This window comes from Takifugu flavidus, chromosome 5 (assembly GCF_003711565.1).
Source record: "Takifugu flavidus isolate HTHZ2018 chromosome 5, ASM371156v2, whole genome shotgun sequence".
NCBI classification, from domain to species: Eukaryota; Metazoa; Chordata; class Actinopteri; order Tetraodontiformes; family Tetraodontidae; genus Takifugu; species Takifugu flavidus.
In genome coordinates, this window is record NC_079524.1 from 16,655,978 (window position 1) to 16,670,363 (window position 14,386).

The window sequence follows — 14,386 nt, forward strand, 5'->3', positions numbered from 1 at the left end:
CCTGCTCTTCATTCTCGAAGTTTTATTTCTAAAATCTAGTAGATATTGAGTGGGTCTATCATTGACTGAGGGAAGAATTTAAATGTACATTTACAGTCTTACTCATGAAACCACAATGTTGCAATACATATATTTGGGATATATCACATGGTGAAATCAAGTTTGTGCCTTTAATTTTAAAGTTGCTGATGTCTCCGCTCTGTCTATAATGTCCACAGAGACATCTCAAGTTTGCATAAAGCAGAAATACTTCCAAGAACTAATCAAATATTCATTTTTCTATTGTACTAGTAGAATATAATGGCTAAGATTAGAGATCAATGTGTTGTTAGCATTTACGTGTTGTACAATAATGCAGCAGAATCATAGTTTACATGTTAGAGCTGTCATATTCTGCTGTTTCTTTTCTACATTTAACACCTGCAGAGGGGATTTGTGCATACTTGGGGCTGCAAAGCCACCGGAGCCCACAATAAATACGTAGACGTCACAGATATCAGTCGGATTACCTTCGAATCGGATGATTTCTATGCGAACTGATGCGCCTAGAACGCTCATATTTAGTCACTTTAATTGGAAGAAGTTGACTTCAGTGTTCCCTGTACTGCCGACCACAATCTGAAAGATCACAAGTTAATAAAAGTCACACGTTTGGGTGGAGGGCATTTTCAGGAAGAGGCTGAACTCAACTTCTTTAAAACAGTTTCGACTGGCCATTGTCTCAACGATGCTGGTTAAAAATAAAGCAGCGGAATGAGCTCCTGCCTTTATTCACATAAATCAGCATTAGTTCGTAGCGGAACTGGGATGCTCTGCAAAGTTTAAAAGCCATTTTTGTCCGTCTATCTCACTTTATTCCAACTCGCCCCAGGTGACGGAGAGGGACGATTCAGCAACGATTAACATCTCAATGTCAGGAGGGCACGAACTCTCCAGACAGGGATTTTTTTCTTTTCTTGTTTTTGTGATCTGACGTGAAGAAAATGGAAAACCCTCATGCAACATGTGAAATTCATGCTTACTTCATGCACAATTGCAGCTTCTCCGTCCTAAAGGCATCAACAACCGCGGGGAACAACGAACAACAACACTTGCCGTGACAGAAAATCCCCGACATTCATCTCAGACTTTCACTGACATATGAAGACACACGCTACGCGTGCGTGTGCAGAAAATACCGTGAATCCATCACGGGAAAGGAGCAGCAGCGTCCTCGGAACAACCCGAGACGCACGCACGCACGCCAGACCTGCAGGTGCAGCATGAGAGGGGCTTTTAAAACAGCGCACAATGGCGCACGTTGAGCTCGGTTCGAGATGAATTCTGTGGTTACAAGTGTTGATTCTGAAACTGACCTATGTGGAATAAATTATCCGACTCATTGAGCAACGTATATAGAGTTGACAATAAGGACCAAACGACAGGACAGGAGTGACGGTGGGACGGTGGTTCGAGACCCCATTTTGACGCCTGGCTGTTCCTGGAATTCTGGTGGAAATGTGAGTGCGGTCATCACCTTCAGCTGTATTCAGAATTTCTTCACAAACCTCAGTGTTATTGCACACTTGGTCTGCAATTCATCGGAACTATTTTGTAAGTGAAGGATGTGGGAGACATAAAAGTCAAATTGTTCGTGTGAAATTGAAACTCATGTATTAGAGGTAAATTCCCCAGCTGTTGCCTCATTCCAGGAAACGGATTGTAGAACACAAAGCGAGCGTGTAAACATCTGAGTTCCTGTTAACCCCCTGAAAATCCCTGAAGATTTTCTGTTGCTGGGGTAAAACGGCTGCCGGCGAATGCAGCTAAACAGAAGCCACGAGGTCACGATGCAGTAATGTTTCTTTTATTAGGAAGAATATCTGTGCAGTACAATCAGGAATGACTAGAACCATACAACAAATACACCGTGTCCTTTTGTGTCCATCACTTGATTTTCTTGAGCCGTCCAAACATCATCGCCGCACCTCCCCGTACAGCTCCACCAAGTAACGCTTCATAAATCAACCTCAGACCAGCGAGATGAACAAGAGGAAAAAGAATTCTTAGCTCTGTGTGACCTTTACAATTAAAAAAAAAACATGTTGAAATCTTGAATAAGCTAGTTCAGCGGATTAAGACCTGAAATGAAAACCACTACAGGAATCACAGTTAAAGGGCATTTCTCCAGTTGATGAACTCCCCATTTAAGCCGAACGCCTACAACACGGCAACTTGGTCCCCCCACCCCCCAAATATTCACTTCAACCAGTCAAAGCAAAACAAGGTTTTGAAATTCACACAGGATGCAAGTTCAATCACGCAAAAAAGGAAATGTTTAGGAAAGGCAAAAACGGTTTGACTGCAGCCGGTACCGATTTTCCTGGTTGAACTGAATTCCCTGGAATGTTCAGGAGCCAGATGCTACAGGAATGCTAGCGACAAGTGTGGTGTTTAAGATGTCGTGCTGCATCACGCTCAAGGGTGAAGACATTTAGGAACATTTGGATCTTCACGCATAGCCAAACCAAGTCATGATTAATATTCAACGTCTTAATTATGGGAAGCTTGAAAAGCTCTTGGCCCGTGTTTGCTCGGCGCTCCAGAATGATCTGCTTCGCTGCCGACCGGCTCACCACTGCGACCTTCCTCGTCCCGCATGGGTGAAGATCTGTGGTGGGCGGGGGAGGGGGAGGGGGAGGGCAGCGGTTCTGGCCTAGATGAGCTCCACGTAATTGGCCGGGAACATTCCAAAGTGTCCGTCTGGACTGTAGCCCCTCCACCAGCCTTCGTCTATCATCTCGATCCCGGTGATGATGTCATCGGGGTCGAAGGAGATCTCCGTGTCGTCAGCTGGAGGAAAGGAGCAGCGGCTCATTAGCTCAGAGTTGTTCCGACCCTTACGTCAGTGAAATTTTGTTTTTTTTTTAAATTTTTGCCAGCTGCAGCCACACGATTACAGTCATAACTGTGTCATTCAGATTTCAGATTCAGGTCCTTTATTGTCCCACACGGGGAAATTTACAGCGCAACAACAGCAAGATCACGCAGAGAAAAATAAGATAAAATCGAAAAGAATAGAATTTGGAATATATGTATATTTCCAATAATCCAGGTAAATGGATACTCAGCCCCTGTATACCTGTACATAGGGTGAATACAATATACATGTCAGCTTGTGAATGATGTAACTGCTGCTCATAGAAGTAAGTGAGCTTAAAAAGGTCAACGGGGGAGGCTTTACGTCAGCCGTTTCAATTTTGAGCTTCTTGTCACGGATCAAGAGAAAGAGCAAAGGTCATGTGTGAATTCGTGAGCAAAACAAAACCACGTCAGCGCTCACAAACATCAGAACTGCGATTATTGAGCCGAGCGTCTGCTCACTCCACTCATTTAAAGATGCCCACAATTCACAGCTTGTGTTGATAAGACTTCTCAAACAGCCGCTCGCTGGAAACACATCAGGACTTCCTGGAACTTCCCGGAACTCACCAGCAAGAACTTGATGATTAAAGATGAAAACTGAAACTCACCGGCCTGGTAGTCATACAGAGCTCTGGCACAGGTGCCTTTGCCTGACGTCTCCTCTGCAGGCACCTCATACAGGTTGTTATCTTCCACCTGGCAGTGAGAATACAGTTAAAACAAGCCCCAAAACACTGGATTTCAGCACAATTGTTCCATTTAAAGAGAGCCAACAGCTACCTGAGCAGGCTCCTCATGGGTGGGCTCCTGAACGTAAGAGTCAGCAGCTGCTGCTTCCTCTGCAAAGAGAAGAAATGTTACCCTGGTCGTGGTCAACAGGGAACAATAGAGAATATCTCTGTTCTTCCAAAAAAAATGAAGCAAAACTTCTGCTCATTCAAAAAAATATTTAAAAAAACCCCCTCAAAACAATGACTGGCAGACATCTGATCAGCAGAGTCACAGGATATAAAGCTTGTAAAGTTTGAGGACGTTATATCCGCTCCAGGACAGACAAAAACATTCCTGAAGAAGCGACATAAATGGGCGTGATGAGGACGGACGCGTGCGGAACGGACCCCACCTTTTAACCTCTCCTGGGGAGCGGCTTTTTCCGGCTCATCGTACTCGCACCTGGACTGTCCGTCACTCACATCAGGCTCTTATCACACAGAAACACAAGCACAGACATGCATGGATCCACATGTGCACGTTCACAAGCCCACGCAGGCTAAAACAAAACGTGCCCCGGGGCATTCTTAGCAGCACGTTCTACTCACGAATAATAGGAATGACAGCATCGTGGGAGATGGAAAATGAATGGAAGCATAACAAGTAATGGAAATGGAAACATGATTCATGACAATAGAAACAACAATATGGGAGAGGAGCAAGCAGGCCGGGGTGGAATATGCCCCCTCGGCGATCTCCGTGCGTATGTGTGTGTGAGCTCACACCTGCGGCAGGGACCGGAGAGGCGGAGCCTGCTGGCACCGGAGAAGCTCGGCGCTGGGATGAGCTCTCACACAGCGGCTTAGACAGAAATGGACTTTGCAGACGCCCTGAGCCGGGACACGGGGGAACCACCACGTAACGCGCCGCACAAAAGGATGAAGATGACAGAGAAAACAGTCCACAGCTGAGCCAAGGAGGCGTCGTGATTGAGACGCGGCAGGAAGTCAAGTGGAAAACACAAGCAGAACTGCTGAGTCGAGGGCAAATATTAGCGCGGCGAGGTCCGGAAGGTCATACCTGGCTGAGGACTGGGAGGGGCAGCAGGGGGCAGATCTGACTCGCTGGGAGTTATTCCCCTCTCTCTCTGTTTGAACATGTCTCTGGGGTTCACGGCGCGCTGGGAGATGAGTGAAGCGGCCTCCTAGAATACCAGTAAGAGAAATTATGATGAGAAATTATGATGAGCGATTACGGGTTTCTGGGGGAAGCACCGCAGGAGGAAAGAACCATTTACTGTCACACAGATGAGGCAGCACGTGGTGAGGATCACACTCAAAGGTCGACGTCAGAACGTGAGCGAGGACAGAAACTGGGAAACAGCGATGACAAGCGTCACAAAAGGGGGAACTCACGTTGGCTTTTTCCACAGATTCCCCTCTCCTGACTGCCTTCCTCTCATTCTCCTGCTGCTGCTGCTCCTGATGGGGATTAAAATCATGCCGCGACCTTGAGAAACAATTCCGATCACTTCCTGATGTGGCGCCGGGACGACAGAACACTCACCCAGCGTTGCTTCTCCTGCTCCCTGCTCTCGACCTCCAGCTGTTGCTGGTGCTTCCTGTTGGAAACAAGAGTGGCTCACAGGTCAGACGGCGTGCTTTATCAACCGCCGCGGCAGCGTTTCCTTTGCTAGGCCTACTTGTGTTGATCGATTTCAGCAGCCCTTTCTTTGTCTCTTCTCTCCCTCAGCGCTGCTTCTTTGGCCTCTCGGTCTTTCCTCTCTCTCTCTAGCTGCTGGCGCTCCTCCTGCGCCTTGGAACGCTCCTCCAGCCGACGTTTCTCTTCTTCTTTCTGGAAATAACGACCGGTTGGCGACGCTAGCCTTTGACTGGTCATTGTGAAACTAATTATGTCCCCACTGGGTCAAAGTTGAGCAGAACAGCGAGCGTCAGTCTATCTATGACGCCCCGTTGCTGCAAAGTTGCACTTTTTCACTTACAACCAACAACGTCACGTTTCAATAAAAGGAACGTGGCAGCCTGGATTTTTAACTGGGATTGGGCTGAGACTTGTGGGCAGAGTTAGCCACATCTGTGCAGCAGCAGAACTCGTATGGTCTTACCTCTGCCTGAGCCCAGAAGTTGCCTTTGTTGATCTTCTTGATTTCAGACATGGCGTTGGTCTTCTGGTACACAGAGCCCTAGGTGTAGGATGTTTTGATACATGACACAGCCTGTATCGTGCAGCTGAACTAGATCTGCCCGACATGATTACCCTCCCAACATGGAACACAAGGAAACAGTCATACCACAGGACCCTGAGGCCCGCTGTCCAGGAAGCGGCTGGACGTTTCTTTGTGGAAGCTGTAGTTGGCTCCAGAAGCTTTGGCCACCTTCTGCATGATCACCTCGGGCTCCACGTCCTCCTCTGTTCTGGCATTTATCGTGACGTGCGCCCCCTAAAAACACACAAGCACAAGTTGAGCCCAAAGACTGCGGCCTATACTTGGTAGCTCCATTCATATTCCACTTCTAATCATATCTGATATGCCGCATCGGCAGGCAAATAAAGCGTCTACAGTTAATTTAAATAAATTTGAAATTCAACACAGGAGTTAACGTCACCTTAAGAAAATTTGCAATGGAGCTAACATGATTTGCACAGAGGCCTTTCCTGGCATCATTGACTCCTTCTCCGGTCTGAAACAGAGAGGATTTCTTTAATAGTCATTTCAATAAACATTCTGAACCCCCAGAATGATGCGCAGCACAAACCCAGTTGATGAGAACATATTTAGGCAGACCGGAGTTTGGATCCTGCACTCGGCAAAATGCATACATGACTTTTCCGCTGTTCAGCTCCTCCACCAGCTCCTCCAGGCCTCCATCTGATCGGCAAAGAGTGGAAAAACATCAAATGGTTCCTGTGGTCCGTTGTGTAACTGTGGGTTTTCTCCCTTCCCAAAAGCGGGGGTCGGGAGCACGGCATGCAGCGCTTTGTGCGTTTGCTCCGCCGCTGCAGCCGCGTGCTGACAAGGAAATTCTTTTGCACATTTGATAAGTGCACGGCATTAAGAGCCTTCAAACCTGACAACAACGTCAACTCACCCCCCTTTTCTGCAAGGCGGATGTCATTGCTATTTCCCTCGTAGGTGAACAAGGCCCTGTGGAAAACACAACACTCAGCAAAATGAGTAGGAACAAATCTCAAGGATAACGATGTTTAGGAGAATATTGCAAGGGGGGTTCATGGCGCCACATCTGCAGCCTTCCCTTGGAACGTGTCTGCTTTGGGTTAAGGTCCCACTGAGGTTTAAACTACACTAAACTGTATAGCAGACTGCATAGAATCGGAAATTCTGGTTAGCACTAAACCATTTCCTGTGATGAATGAGTCGTTATTTATCAAGGTCAAATGTGGTTGGAAAAGGGATTTTTGTACGGCTAGAATGTGCAGTTGCCATATCAACCAGGGAGTAAAACTGTCATGTCCATCGGTCTGGCATATTCAGGTTTATAATTAGGCATAAAGAGTTCTGCAATGATGAATGAATACAACTATCTAATTCTGAATGATCCAGAAAATTCTTGTGCTTTTGTTTTCTTTTCCAGATTACAATTTCAGCATCTTTCTTTCAGAAACAGAAACCCCCCTCTTGAGTAATATTTACAGTACAGGATCATCAATTCTGGCCTTTCTGTGTCACGCTGACACAGAAATGAAGCCAGCAAATGGTTCAACACCTATGCTGAAGCAGAATAATGTGAATAATGGCGCAGATTAAAGTGGGAGTCGTCTGCAGGGAGCTTCGCAGCAGCCCCTGAGATTCAAGTCATTTAGGTCATCGTTAATTATGGAGGCGTTGTCATTAGCACAGTTATAACAGCTTAATTAACGGAGAGGAACTTCTGGCTCGACATAAGCGTTCGGTCTCTCTTACCAGGAAGTGCCCTTTGTGCACAAAATAGGGCAATCAGGCAATATAGAGAGCAAACAAAGCAGCCAGCGATATTAGTAATTGAGATAGAGTTGATTAGTTTGCTGGTGGAACGATGCCAGGCTAATTATCAAGGTTAGTAGCTCCTAAGTTAGTTAGCACCACGGTCCTAACACGTCAGACTGGCAGCACATCAGAAAGCTCTACCAGCACGTACATCATCTTACAGATGAACATTTAGGTCAACAGAAGTTCTGTAGTGATTTATAAAGACTGGCGTGTAGGAAGTTACCTTTTCTTTTACCGTTAGGTTAACTTAACTCGCCAAGTGGCTCGATGCTAACGACCACCGGAAGCGAACACACCGCCTGCGTGACAAAACCGTCCTTTTCGTCCAAAACCCTGCTTCTTACCAGTTGGTGTCGGCTTTTTCGTCCACGACTTCTTTGAAAGCCGCTGTTAATGCGGGGCCGTTCTTGCTCAGGTTGACCGCCATGGTTGTGCTAGTGCAGCTAGCCCGCTGGCTCATCCGGGTTGCGCCCTTCCTACCGGGGGGCGGGGCCACGCTGCTGCGGAACCGGAAGCTCTTGTAGCCGCTGGCTGCCGCAGGCTGCACGGCCGCGCCTGTTGTTTACCTTTCTGTAGCTACATATTCCACCAGAAAACTGGGTTAATGATAATAAATCAAGCCGGACAAGAGTGTAGCTAAGCAAAGAGCAGGGAAAGGTTGAAACTGCGGCTTCAGCACCGAGAAAAGAACACAACAGTAAACCAAGATGAGCTTTATTAATGTAATGACAAGATCAACAATTGTGACGACTATATGAAGATTTGCAGGTTCGTGGTGACAATTCGAGCACGCGTGTTCCAAATTTTAAACTGAATTTCGGCCTGCAGTTTAAAAAAGAAAAAGAAAAAAAGCAGGCTTGAATTTCGAAAAGAAATGTGATCAAGCAGAGTTTCATGTTTACAGATCAAATGAATCACCCACCTAGGTGCCAGAGACCCAATAGCAAGTTTACACTTTATGACTCTCATAGATATATGTGTATATACAACACGAGGGTTAAGGCTACAGTTTGAGTCAGAGGTGTAGGCAGATGAATGATAACGAAATCCCTGATATCTGGCAAATGGCTGTGAGGAGGTTCTCCAGAGTGCAAAGCATGCCAAGCTGCCTATATGAAGTCTATAGAGCACACTGGACAAAAGAAGTCGATGTCTCGTCACTCAAAAGATGAACTGAGGATCCATTCATTCACTGGAAGAAACTCAGCTTTCAAAAATAAATAAATAGCCAGAAAAAAAACAACAACACACAAAGTGTCAACTAGTCTGACTGACTACCACACACACATGCACGCACACATCTTTTTCAATTGTGGTTTGGCAGTCTAACCTTTCACTGCATTCAGAGGATATATTTTTGAAACCGTTCGGTATATATGATATTTCAGAACCTGTGTTGATTCTCTACAGCAGCTAACGATGTTAATAGTCTATATTTGGTGCCTAAATCGTGGTGTTAGATCTACAATCAAAGCTAATATTTTCATGCTTTTTTCGGGCCCTTTCTGGATGAAACAACGGATAAAGCCATTAATAATCAAACCGTTCCCTTTATATTGGCAGCGTCGCATGACGCCAAGAGAATTCTAACTACTTTACCCAACAGTCACAATGGATTATATTGAACTAATATTACACCAGGACACATCACAATCATTTTCAAGCTTGGTGACATGGAAAATAAACTAACTAAAGATTAAATGATACAATAGGAAAATACCCATGAGTTGCTAGACAAACTGCTAAACTGTCACTGTTGATTATTAATCCTGAATTTAAAAGCCTGTGTAGACCCAATTCAAAAGATGAACATTAAGGGAGGTGCTTAAATTAAACAGAGATGGAAAATAATCCCCCCACCCAAAAAAAAAAAAATAGGAGCAAGTGGTGGAACAACTACTGTAACCAAAAAAAATATAGATATAGATATATATAACCCCACTCCAGGTACAGAAGCATTCAGAAACTGCTCATGTTAGGGAAACTCAAATAACAAGTTATAGCTTGTGGGAAGGGAACAAACCACTCCTGGAAGCATGAGGAGCATTCTTTCGTGTGTTCCCTTTGTGGATCGGGGAGGCTCGTCTCCGAGAAATATGTAAAATCCCTTTTATTTATTTAAATTAGAAATTGAATGTCTGTGTAAATCGAGTGAATTGGCCCAAACGCTGACAATTTGGATCGAACGTGTCAAGCTCCTCGTTTTCCCAGCATGGTTGCGGCTGTCAAGGCTGATGATTTGGTTAAATACCTGAGTAACTGCGCTGAGGTGGGTGAACGGGTAACCTGTCGGACAACCACCGCTGGGGCTTACTAACGCATCCTGTGTGTGTGTGTGTGTGTGTGTGTGTGTGTGTGGATCACGTGTGAGAGAAAAGGACGCCGGCCTTCACCGCACCGACCCTGCCTGAGGCGAAGCCTAACGGCGCGTCTCCAGTGTCTTTGAAAACCAATAAATATGGTTGCAATTTAAAACGCAGCGTCTCATATACAACCGTTGTTGATGTCGTTCACATTGTTTTAGGGGTGAGACAGTTTGTGCCAACAGGTAGGCTGCTGGTTATGGCACCGCACCGCCACGATGTGCACAGGGACCATTCTGCCTCAATTGCACCAACATCAGAAATAACAACACAGAAAGGCCACTAAAAACATGGAAATACAATACTAACAGTACATCCAGTGGGACACAGACAGTACCTCAGACACGAGAGCCATCTCTTGTTTCAATCCATCTGTAGAGTAACAATGATATGAAGAAGAAGAAGAATAAGATGCTTTATTGTCATTGTACAAGATTGTAGAAGGAAATTTCGAGAGATGGAGGCTCAACGGGAGCCGCTGCAGTTTTGGCCGCGCCGCCGCTGTTGATCAACCTAACCTGTTTGCTTTTAATGGTGGGTGAACCCGGAGCCCCCGGAGGCTCCACAGAAAGGCCTGTTGTAACTGGGGATGGACCCCACGACCCTCTTGCTCTGAGGCAAGTGCTAACCACTACGCCACGCAAACTATAGACAGTGAAGATAAATGGCAAAACCGAAATATGGTCAATCACAAGAGTAACAGTTTTAAGTCTGAGTGTTGCGGTTTGGACTGTGAAGAGTTTCTGGTATTCCATATGGGACTGCTTTAAGTAGCCCATCAGGTCCTGCGCTGCAGATCCATACAAGGCATGAAGGACATCACATGGTAGCAGCTCAGCACATGGAAAGCCAGGTGGCACTGTACCTCATTGTAATGCTTCCTCTTCCAAAAGATGAGCCGTGGTCTAGTCTTATATCCTCTGTTGCTCAGTTGTCTCAAGTTACAAATTGAACGTGGTTCTTTTGTTCTCATCTGTATTTCGTTTGTTCTCATCTGGCCTCCGTGCTGTTCTCACATGGCGTACTTCTGTGTCCAGTCTCTTGCTAATTTGTTGTACCTGTGGACGACACATTTTTGTCCTCAGCTTCGACAGCGACAGCTCGACCGGAAATGACAGGTGAGGGGCGGCGGGGATCTTTCACTCACCGTTCCCGGTCAGCCTTGTACGTGTGAGCGATTTCTGGGACCAGCGGGTCGTCCGGATTAGGGTCGCAAAGCAGAGAGCAGATGGACAATAATACTGCGGAAAAATGAAGCAAAGGCCCGGTCATTTCCACAGCCTCAACACTGTCAGGCACGTTTAACATACAGCCGCTAAAAGGTCACCAAGTCTGACCAAGAGGTCCATCAAAATGATTCAAAGTAAGACAAGACGTTGCTATGTGGGCTCAGGAACCCTGAATATGTATCTTTGCACCACCCCTGTTGGTTTAAATGACAAAAAGTCTGCATTTTCTAGCCCCCTTCCTTTACCTTTTGATACTGTAAGAGCAGGTGACCACTGAGATCTCAGGATATCCAGGCAAATACTTCCATTGCTGTTGATATTAGGGTGGTATATTTTGGTTGTGAATGCAACCTGCAACAACAACAAAAAAAAGAATCGTTTGCATTTTGTTTCCCCTCAAGCGCCAATAAAAAGTCAAAGCAGTAAGTCCGGCAGGGACGAGCGAGCTGCAGCACGTCACTCACCTTGGGTGGTTTGAAGGGGTAATCTGTTGGGAAGTGGATGGTGAGGAAAAACACTCCGCTCTGATACGGACTGTCGCTCTTCAGAAACAAAAATAGACGCAAGATAAGCTTGGAAACGCCGGTTTGGTTGCAATTGTGCTTATTATTGAATATTAACTGGACTGGAATACAACGGACACTTACCGGACCCATTATTGTTGCCTGCCAATGAAATACTGTGAAGGTGGGGGGAAAAAGGAAATGTTTAAAACGTCTAACATGAGCCAAACCTGCTCGAATACATTCTCGAGTCTACTCACAGTCATCTCCAACAGGCCCGGCAGAGCACTGAGCAGGTGGGTCTCTCTGCAGGTCTGACAGCTCCTACAACAAAGGAAATTCCTTCAGTTGGCTTTGGGTTGCACGGTGAGGTTAAAAGTCATCAATAATATGCTTCACAAGACACAGAAAAGGTGGGTTGGGGGCATAATATGATACTTTTTGTGGCCCAACTTTGGACCCTTTCCCCCCCAATGAAGTGAATATGGAGGCTAACTGAGGAGGAACCGATACCAACCATTAGGGTTGTTCCCCACAGAACCAGAAAGGCTATGATCAATAATCAATGGCCAGTAGGTACCCACCGAAGGCCTATTTAGGGACAAAGACGTTGTTTGACGCCGTTTGAAAAATCAGCCTATTCGGTTATATAAATACCCACCGTGGCCCATTTACCATCCCATATATGGCAGCAATAACACTGGCGTTCACTTCTGGCGAGCAGAAAGCAGCTGTCATTCAACCACAACCCATCACCAGCCCATCTCAGAGGCCGCCAAGCAGCAGAAAGACGCGACAAAAGCCGAGCAAATAGGGACAAAATTCAGCTGACTCCAACCAAAAGGCGCATTGTCCCGAAGCTCGCTGCTAGCTCGCTGCTAGCACACCCCGACCCAGCCAAATGGCCGGTGTAGCTCATCGCGCTAGCCACACCAACGAGCCCACCGACACGGCTACTGCCAGTGGGAAATTCCACGTCCAACACGAAGGAAGGAAGGCGCCACGATGGGGGTAACTTGTGTGCCGGACGGGAGCCAACGTTGCCGTTGTTGTTGTTGCGATGCGCAACTGCTAGCTTGTGCTTTGTCACCCTTTCCAAAAAGCACAAAGCAAAGAGCGAAGCTGAGCAACAGCCGTGCGCGGTTTTTTAGATTCACTCGACAAGAAACAAGTCTACAACGTAAAGACACCAGAAAGAATAAAGAAAACAAGACCCCCTCACCTTCTGAATTCTTTTCAACGCCATTCTATTAGTGGCTAGGCCAGGGTAGCCTGTCAGCTAACAATTAACGCTAAAAATTTTGGCTCTTTAATTCACGTTCTTCCAAGCCTCCCTTCGCGTTTAATTGAACAGCAGCATTCAACAGATGACGAACTCCGCTCTTTTCTAATTGTCCCTATAGCGAACTCGCAGGAGGAATCCGTGTTTAGGTGTCGTTACACTCCAGATGAGCCCTGTATTTTGTTGCCTTTAGCCTGTCTGAGCCAGCGCTGCTGCCCGATCTGCACCCGGAACGCGGCCCGCTGCGCGCCACCTCTGCGCATGCGCAAACAGGCTGCGCCGGGAGCAGGACAAAAGACGGTCGCTGAAGCGACGAAAGGCTGGAAAAGAACATGTTTTTTAACAGCTTTTTATTATTAACGTGTCGCTTGGGCGTTTGTGCTGGGCAAAGATTACACTAAAAGAAAATATCGTCTTTTTTCCGAGTTGTAATCATTAAAGGAAAACGCAACATCTTGGTAATAAATGAGTCTGGAAAACATCGCTGATTGCTGGAATATGTGTGTTAAAAAAAAGACCGAAAGAAATGTTGGAGAGTTTGCTCTCACAAAAACAGGATTTATTTTCATACTTGCTGAGAAAATAAGTATTTCCATATTGAAGAGATCGCTTTTTTGATCGAGCCATTAAACAGATACAGAACAAGCATTCTAAAATAGTAGCAGACTAAAGGAACAAAGGATTTTAATAAATTACAAAAAGAAATAAAATAACAATAAAAGGTGGCAGACCAATTCATTGATGTTGTAAGAACTGAGTGAAACTGTCGGCCTGCTGTGGATTTTCTCTTATTTATTCTTATTCTATTACTCTGTTAGAAAGTCAAAATAAAACTTCGGTTCAGTTCAGAAAATTGCACATTGTAGCTCCCGTTTTGAAACTTAGCACAAGCTCCCACAAGATGTCGCTGTTTGAAAAGATCAAAACTCCGCCCAGGACGGACGGGCCAACTACAGCCAACTACAGCCAACTACAGCTCCATCAAGTTGATGTTTCTTTAGAGACTCTAAAGAGACTCCAAGTTGGAGTACCGGGTATTGTACTGTGTCAAATGTAGAGTGTATATAACAAGTGTAAAAGCCTGTGACAATGAAGTTGTGAGGAACAATAAAGGGGAGAGTTGTGTTATTGGCACAAACATAAGAATAAAGGAGGGAAAGACTATAGAATTGTTCATTCAATACCCATTCATTGTAAATTCAGCTGCATGCTTCAGTATATCTGCCTCGTAAAGCCTCATGAACTTGCCTTTATATGCGTTAAACAAGGGTGAAAAAAGAGCTCTCATTATTTTAGCGAGTAGGCATGAATGAGTGGCAGTGTTCATTCTTCTTAAATGGCTGATTCAGTGTCAGGTTGAGGATCCTATCGTCAACGTGACACTG

The 14,386-nt window shown here is 45.7% G+C and overlaps 2 protein-coding genes and 1 long non-coding RNA gene across 3 annotated transcripts; 1 reads left to right on the forward strand and 2 right to left on the reverse strand.

Moving 5' to 3' along the window:
* Nucleotides 1-1,830: 1,830 nt before the first annotated feature.
* On the reverse strand, nt 1,831-8,209 carry dbnlb (drebrin-like b). The gene is made up of 15 exons (XM_057031893.1): nt 7,969-8,209; nt 6,726-6,781; nt 6,393-6,505; nt 6,243-6,317; nt 5,927-6,076; nt 5,741-5,818; nt 5,318-5,469; nt 5,182-5,236; nt 5,031-5,096; nt 4,696-4,819; nt 4,401-4,505; nt 4,028-4,105; nt 3,685-3,743; nt 3,513-3,600; nt 1,831-2,832 (listed from the first exon to the last, which is right to left on the reverse strand). The coding sequence occupies exons 1-15, from the start codon at nt 8,082-8,084 to the stop codon at nt 2,696-2,698; spliced, it is 1,452 nt and encodes a 483-aa protein (XP_056887873.1). The 5' UTR covers nt 8,085-8,209; the 3' UTR covers nt 1,831-2,695.
* A 2,169-nt stretch (nt 8,210-10,378) lies between these two features.
* Nucleotides 10,379-13,255, reverse strand: ube2d4 (ubiquitin-conjugating enzyme E2D 4 (putative)). The gene is made up of 7 exons (XM_057031919.1): nt 12,942-13,255; nt 11,980-12,043; nt 11,864-11,895; nt 11,681-11,758; nt 11,462-11,567; nt 11,135-11,228; nt 10,379-11,045 (listed from the first exon to the last, which is right to left on the reverse strand). Exons 1-7 carry the CDS (start codon nt 12,963-12,965, stop codon nt 11,000-11,002), a joined length of 444 nt encoding a protein of 147 aa, XP_056887899.1. The 5' UTR covers nt 12,966-13,255; the 3' UTR covers nt 10,379-10,999.
* On the forward strand, nt 12,110-12,940 carry LOC130525309 (uncharacterized). Its single transcript, XR_008950454.1, has 2 exons — nt 12,110-12,730; nt 12,823-12,940. It is a non-coding gene; the product is annotated as an uncharacterized LOC130525309 (long non-coding RNA).
* Nucleotides 13,256-14,386: the final 1,131 nt, after the last annotated feature.

Excerpts from the sequence above, each read along its gene's own strand:
- ube2d4 (XM_057031919.1), bottom strand. The coding sequence starts at position 12,965 with ATGGCGTTGAAAAGAATTCAGAAG. Across the intron at positions 11,759-11,863 it reads AGGCAACAATAATGGGTCCG|AGCGACAGTCCGTATCAGAG; the intron begins GTAAGTGTCCGT and ends TTGTTTCTGAAG. Across the intron at positions 11,568-11,680 it reads ACCCCTTCAAACCACCCAAG|GTTGCATTCACAACCAAAAT; the intron begins GTGAGTGACGTG and ends TTGTTGTTGCAG.
- dbnlb (XM_057031893.1), bottom strand. The coding sequence starts at position 8,084 with ATGAGCCAGCGGGCTAGCTGCACTAGCACAACCATGGCGGTCAACCTG. Across the intron at positions 5,237-5,317 it reads GCTGAAATCGATCAACACAA|GAAGCACCAGCAACAGCTGG; the intron begins GTAGGCCTAGCA and ends TGTTTCCAACAG. Across the intron at positions 3,601-3,684 it reads CCCATGAGGAGCCTGCTCAG|GTGGAAGATAACAACCTGTA; the intron begins GTAGCTGTTGGC and ends TCTCACTGCCAG.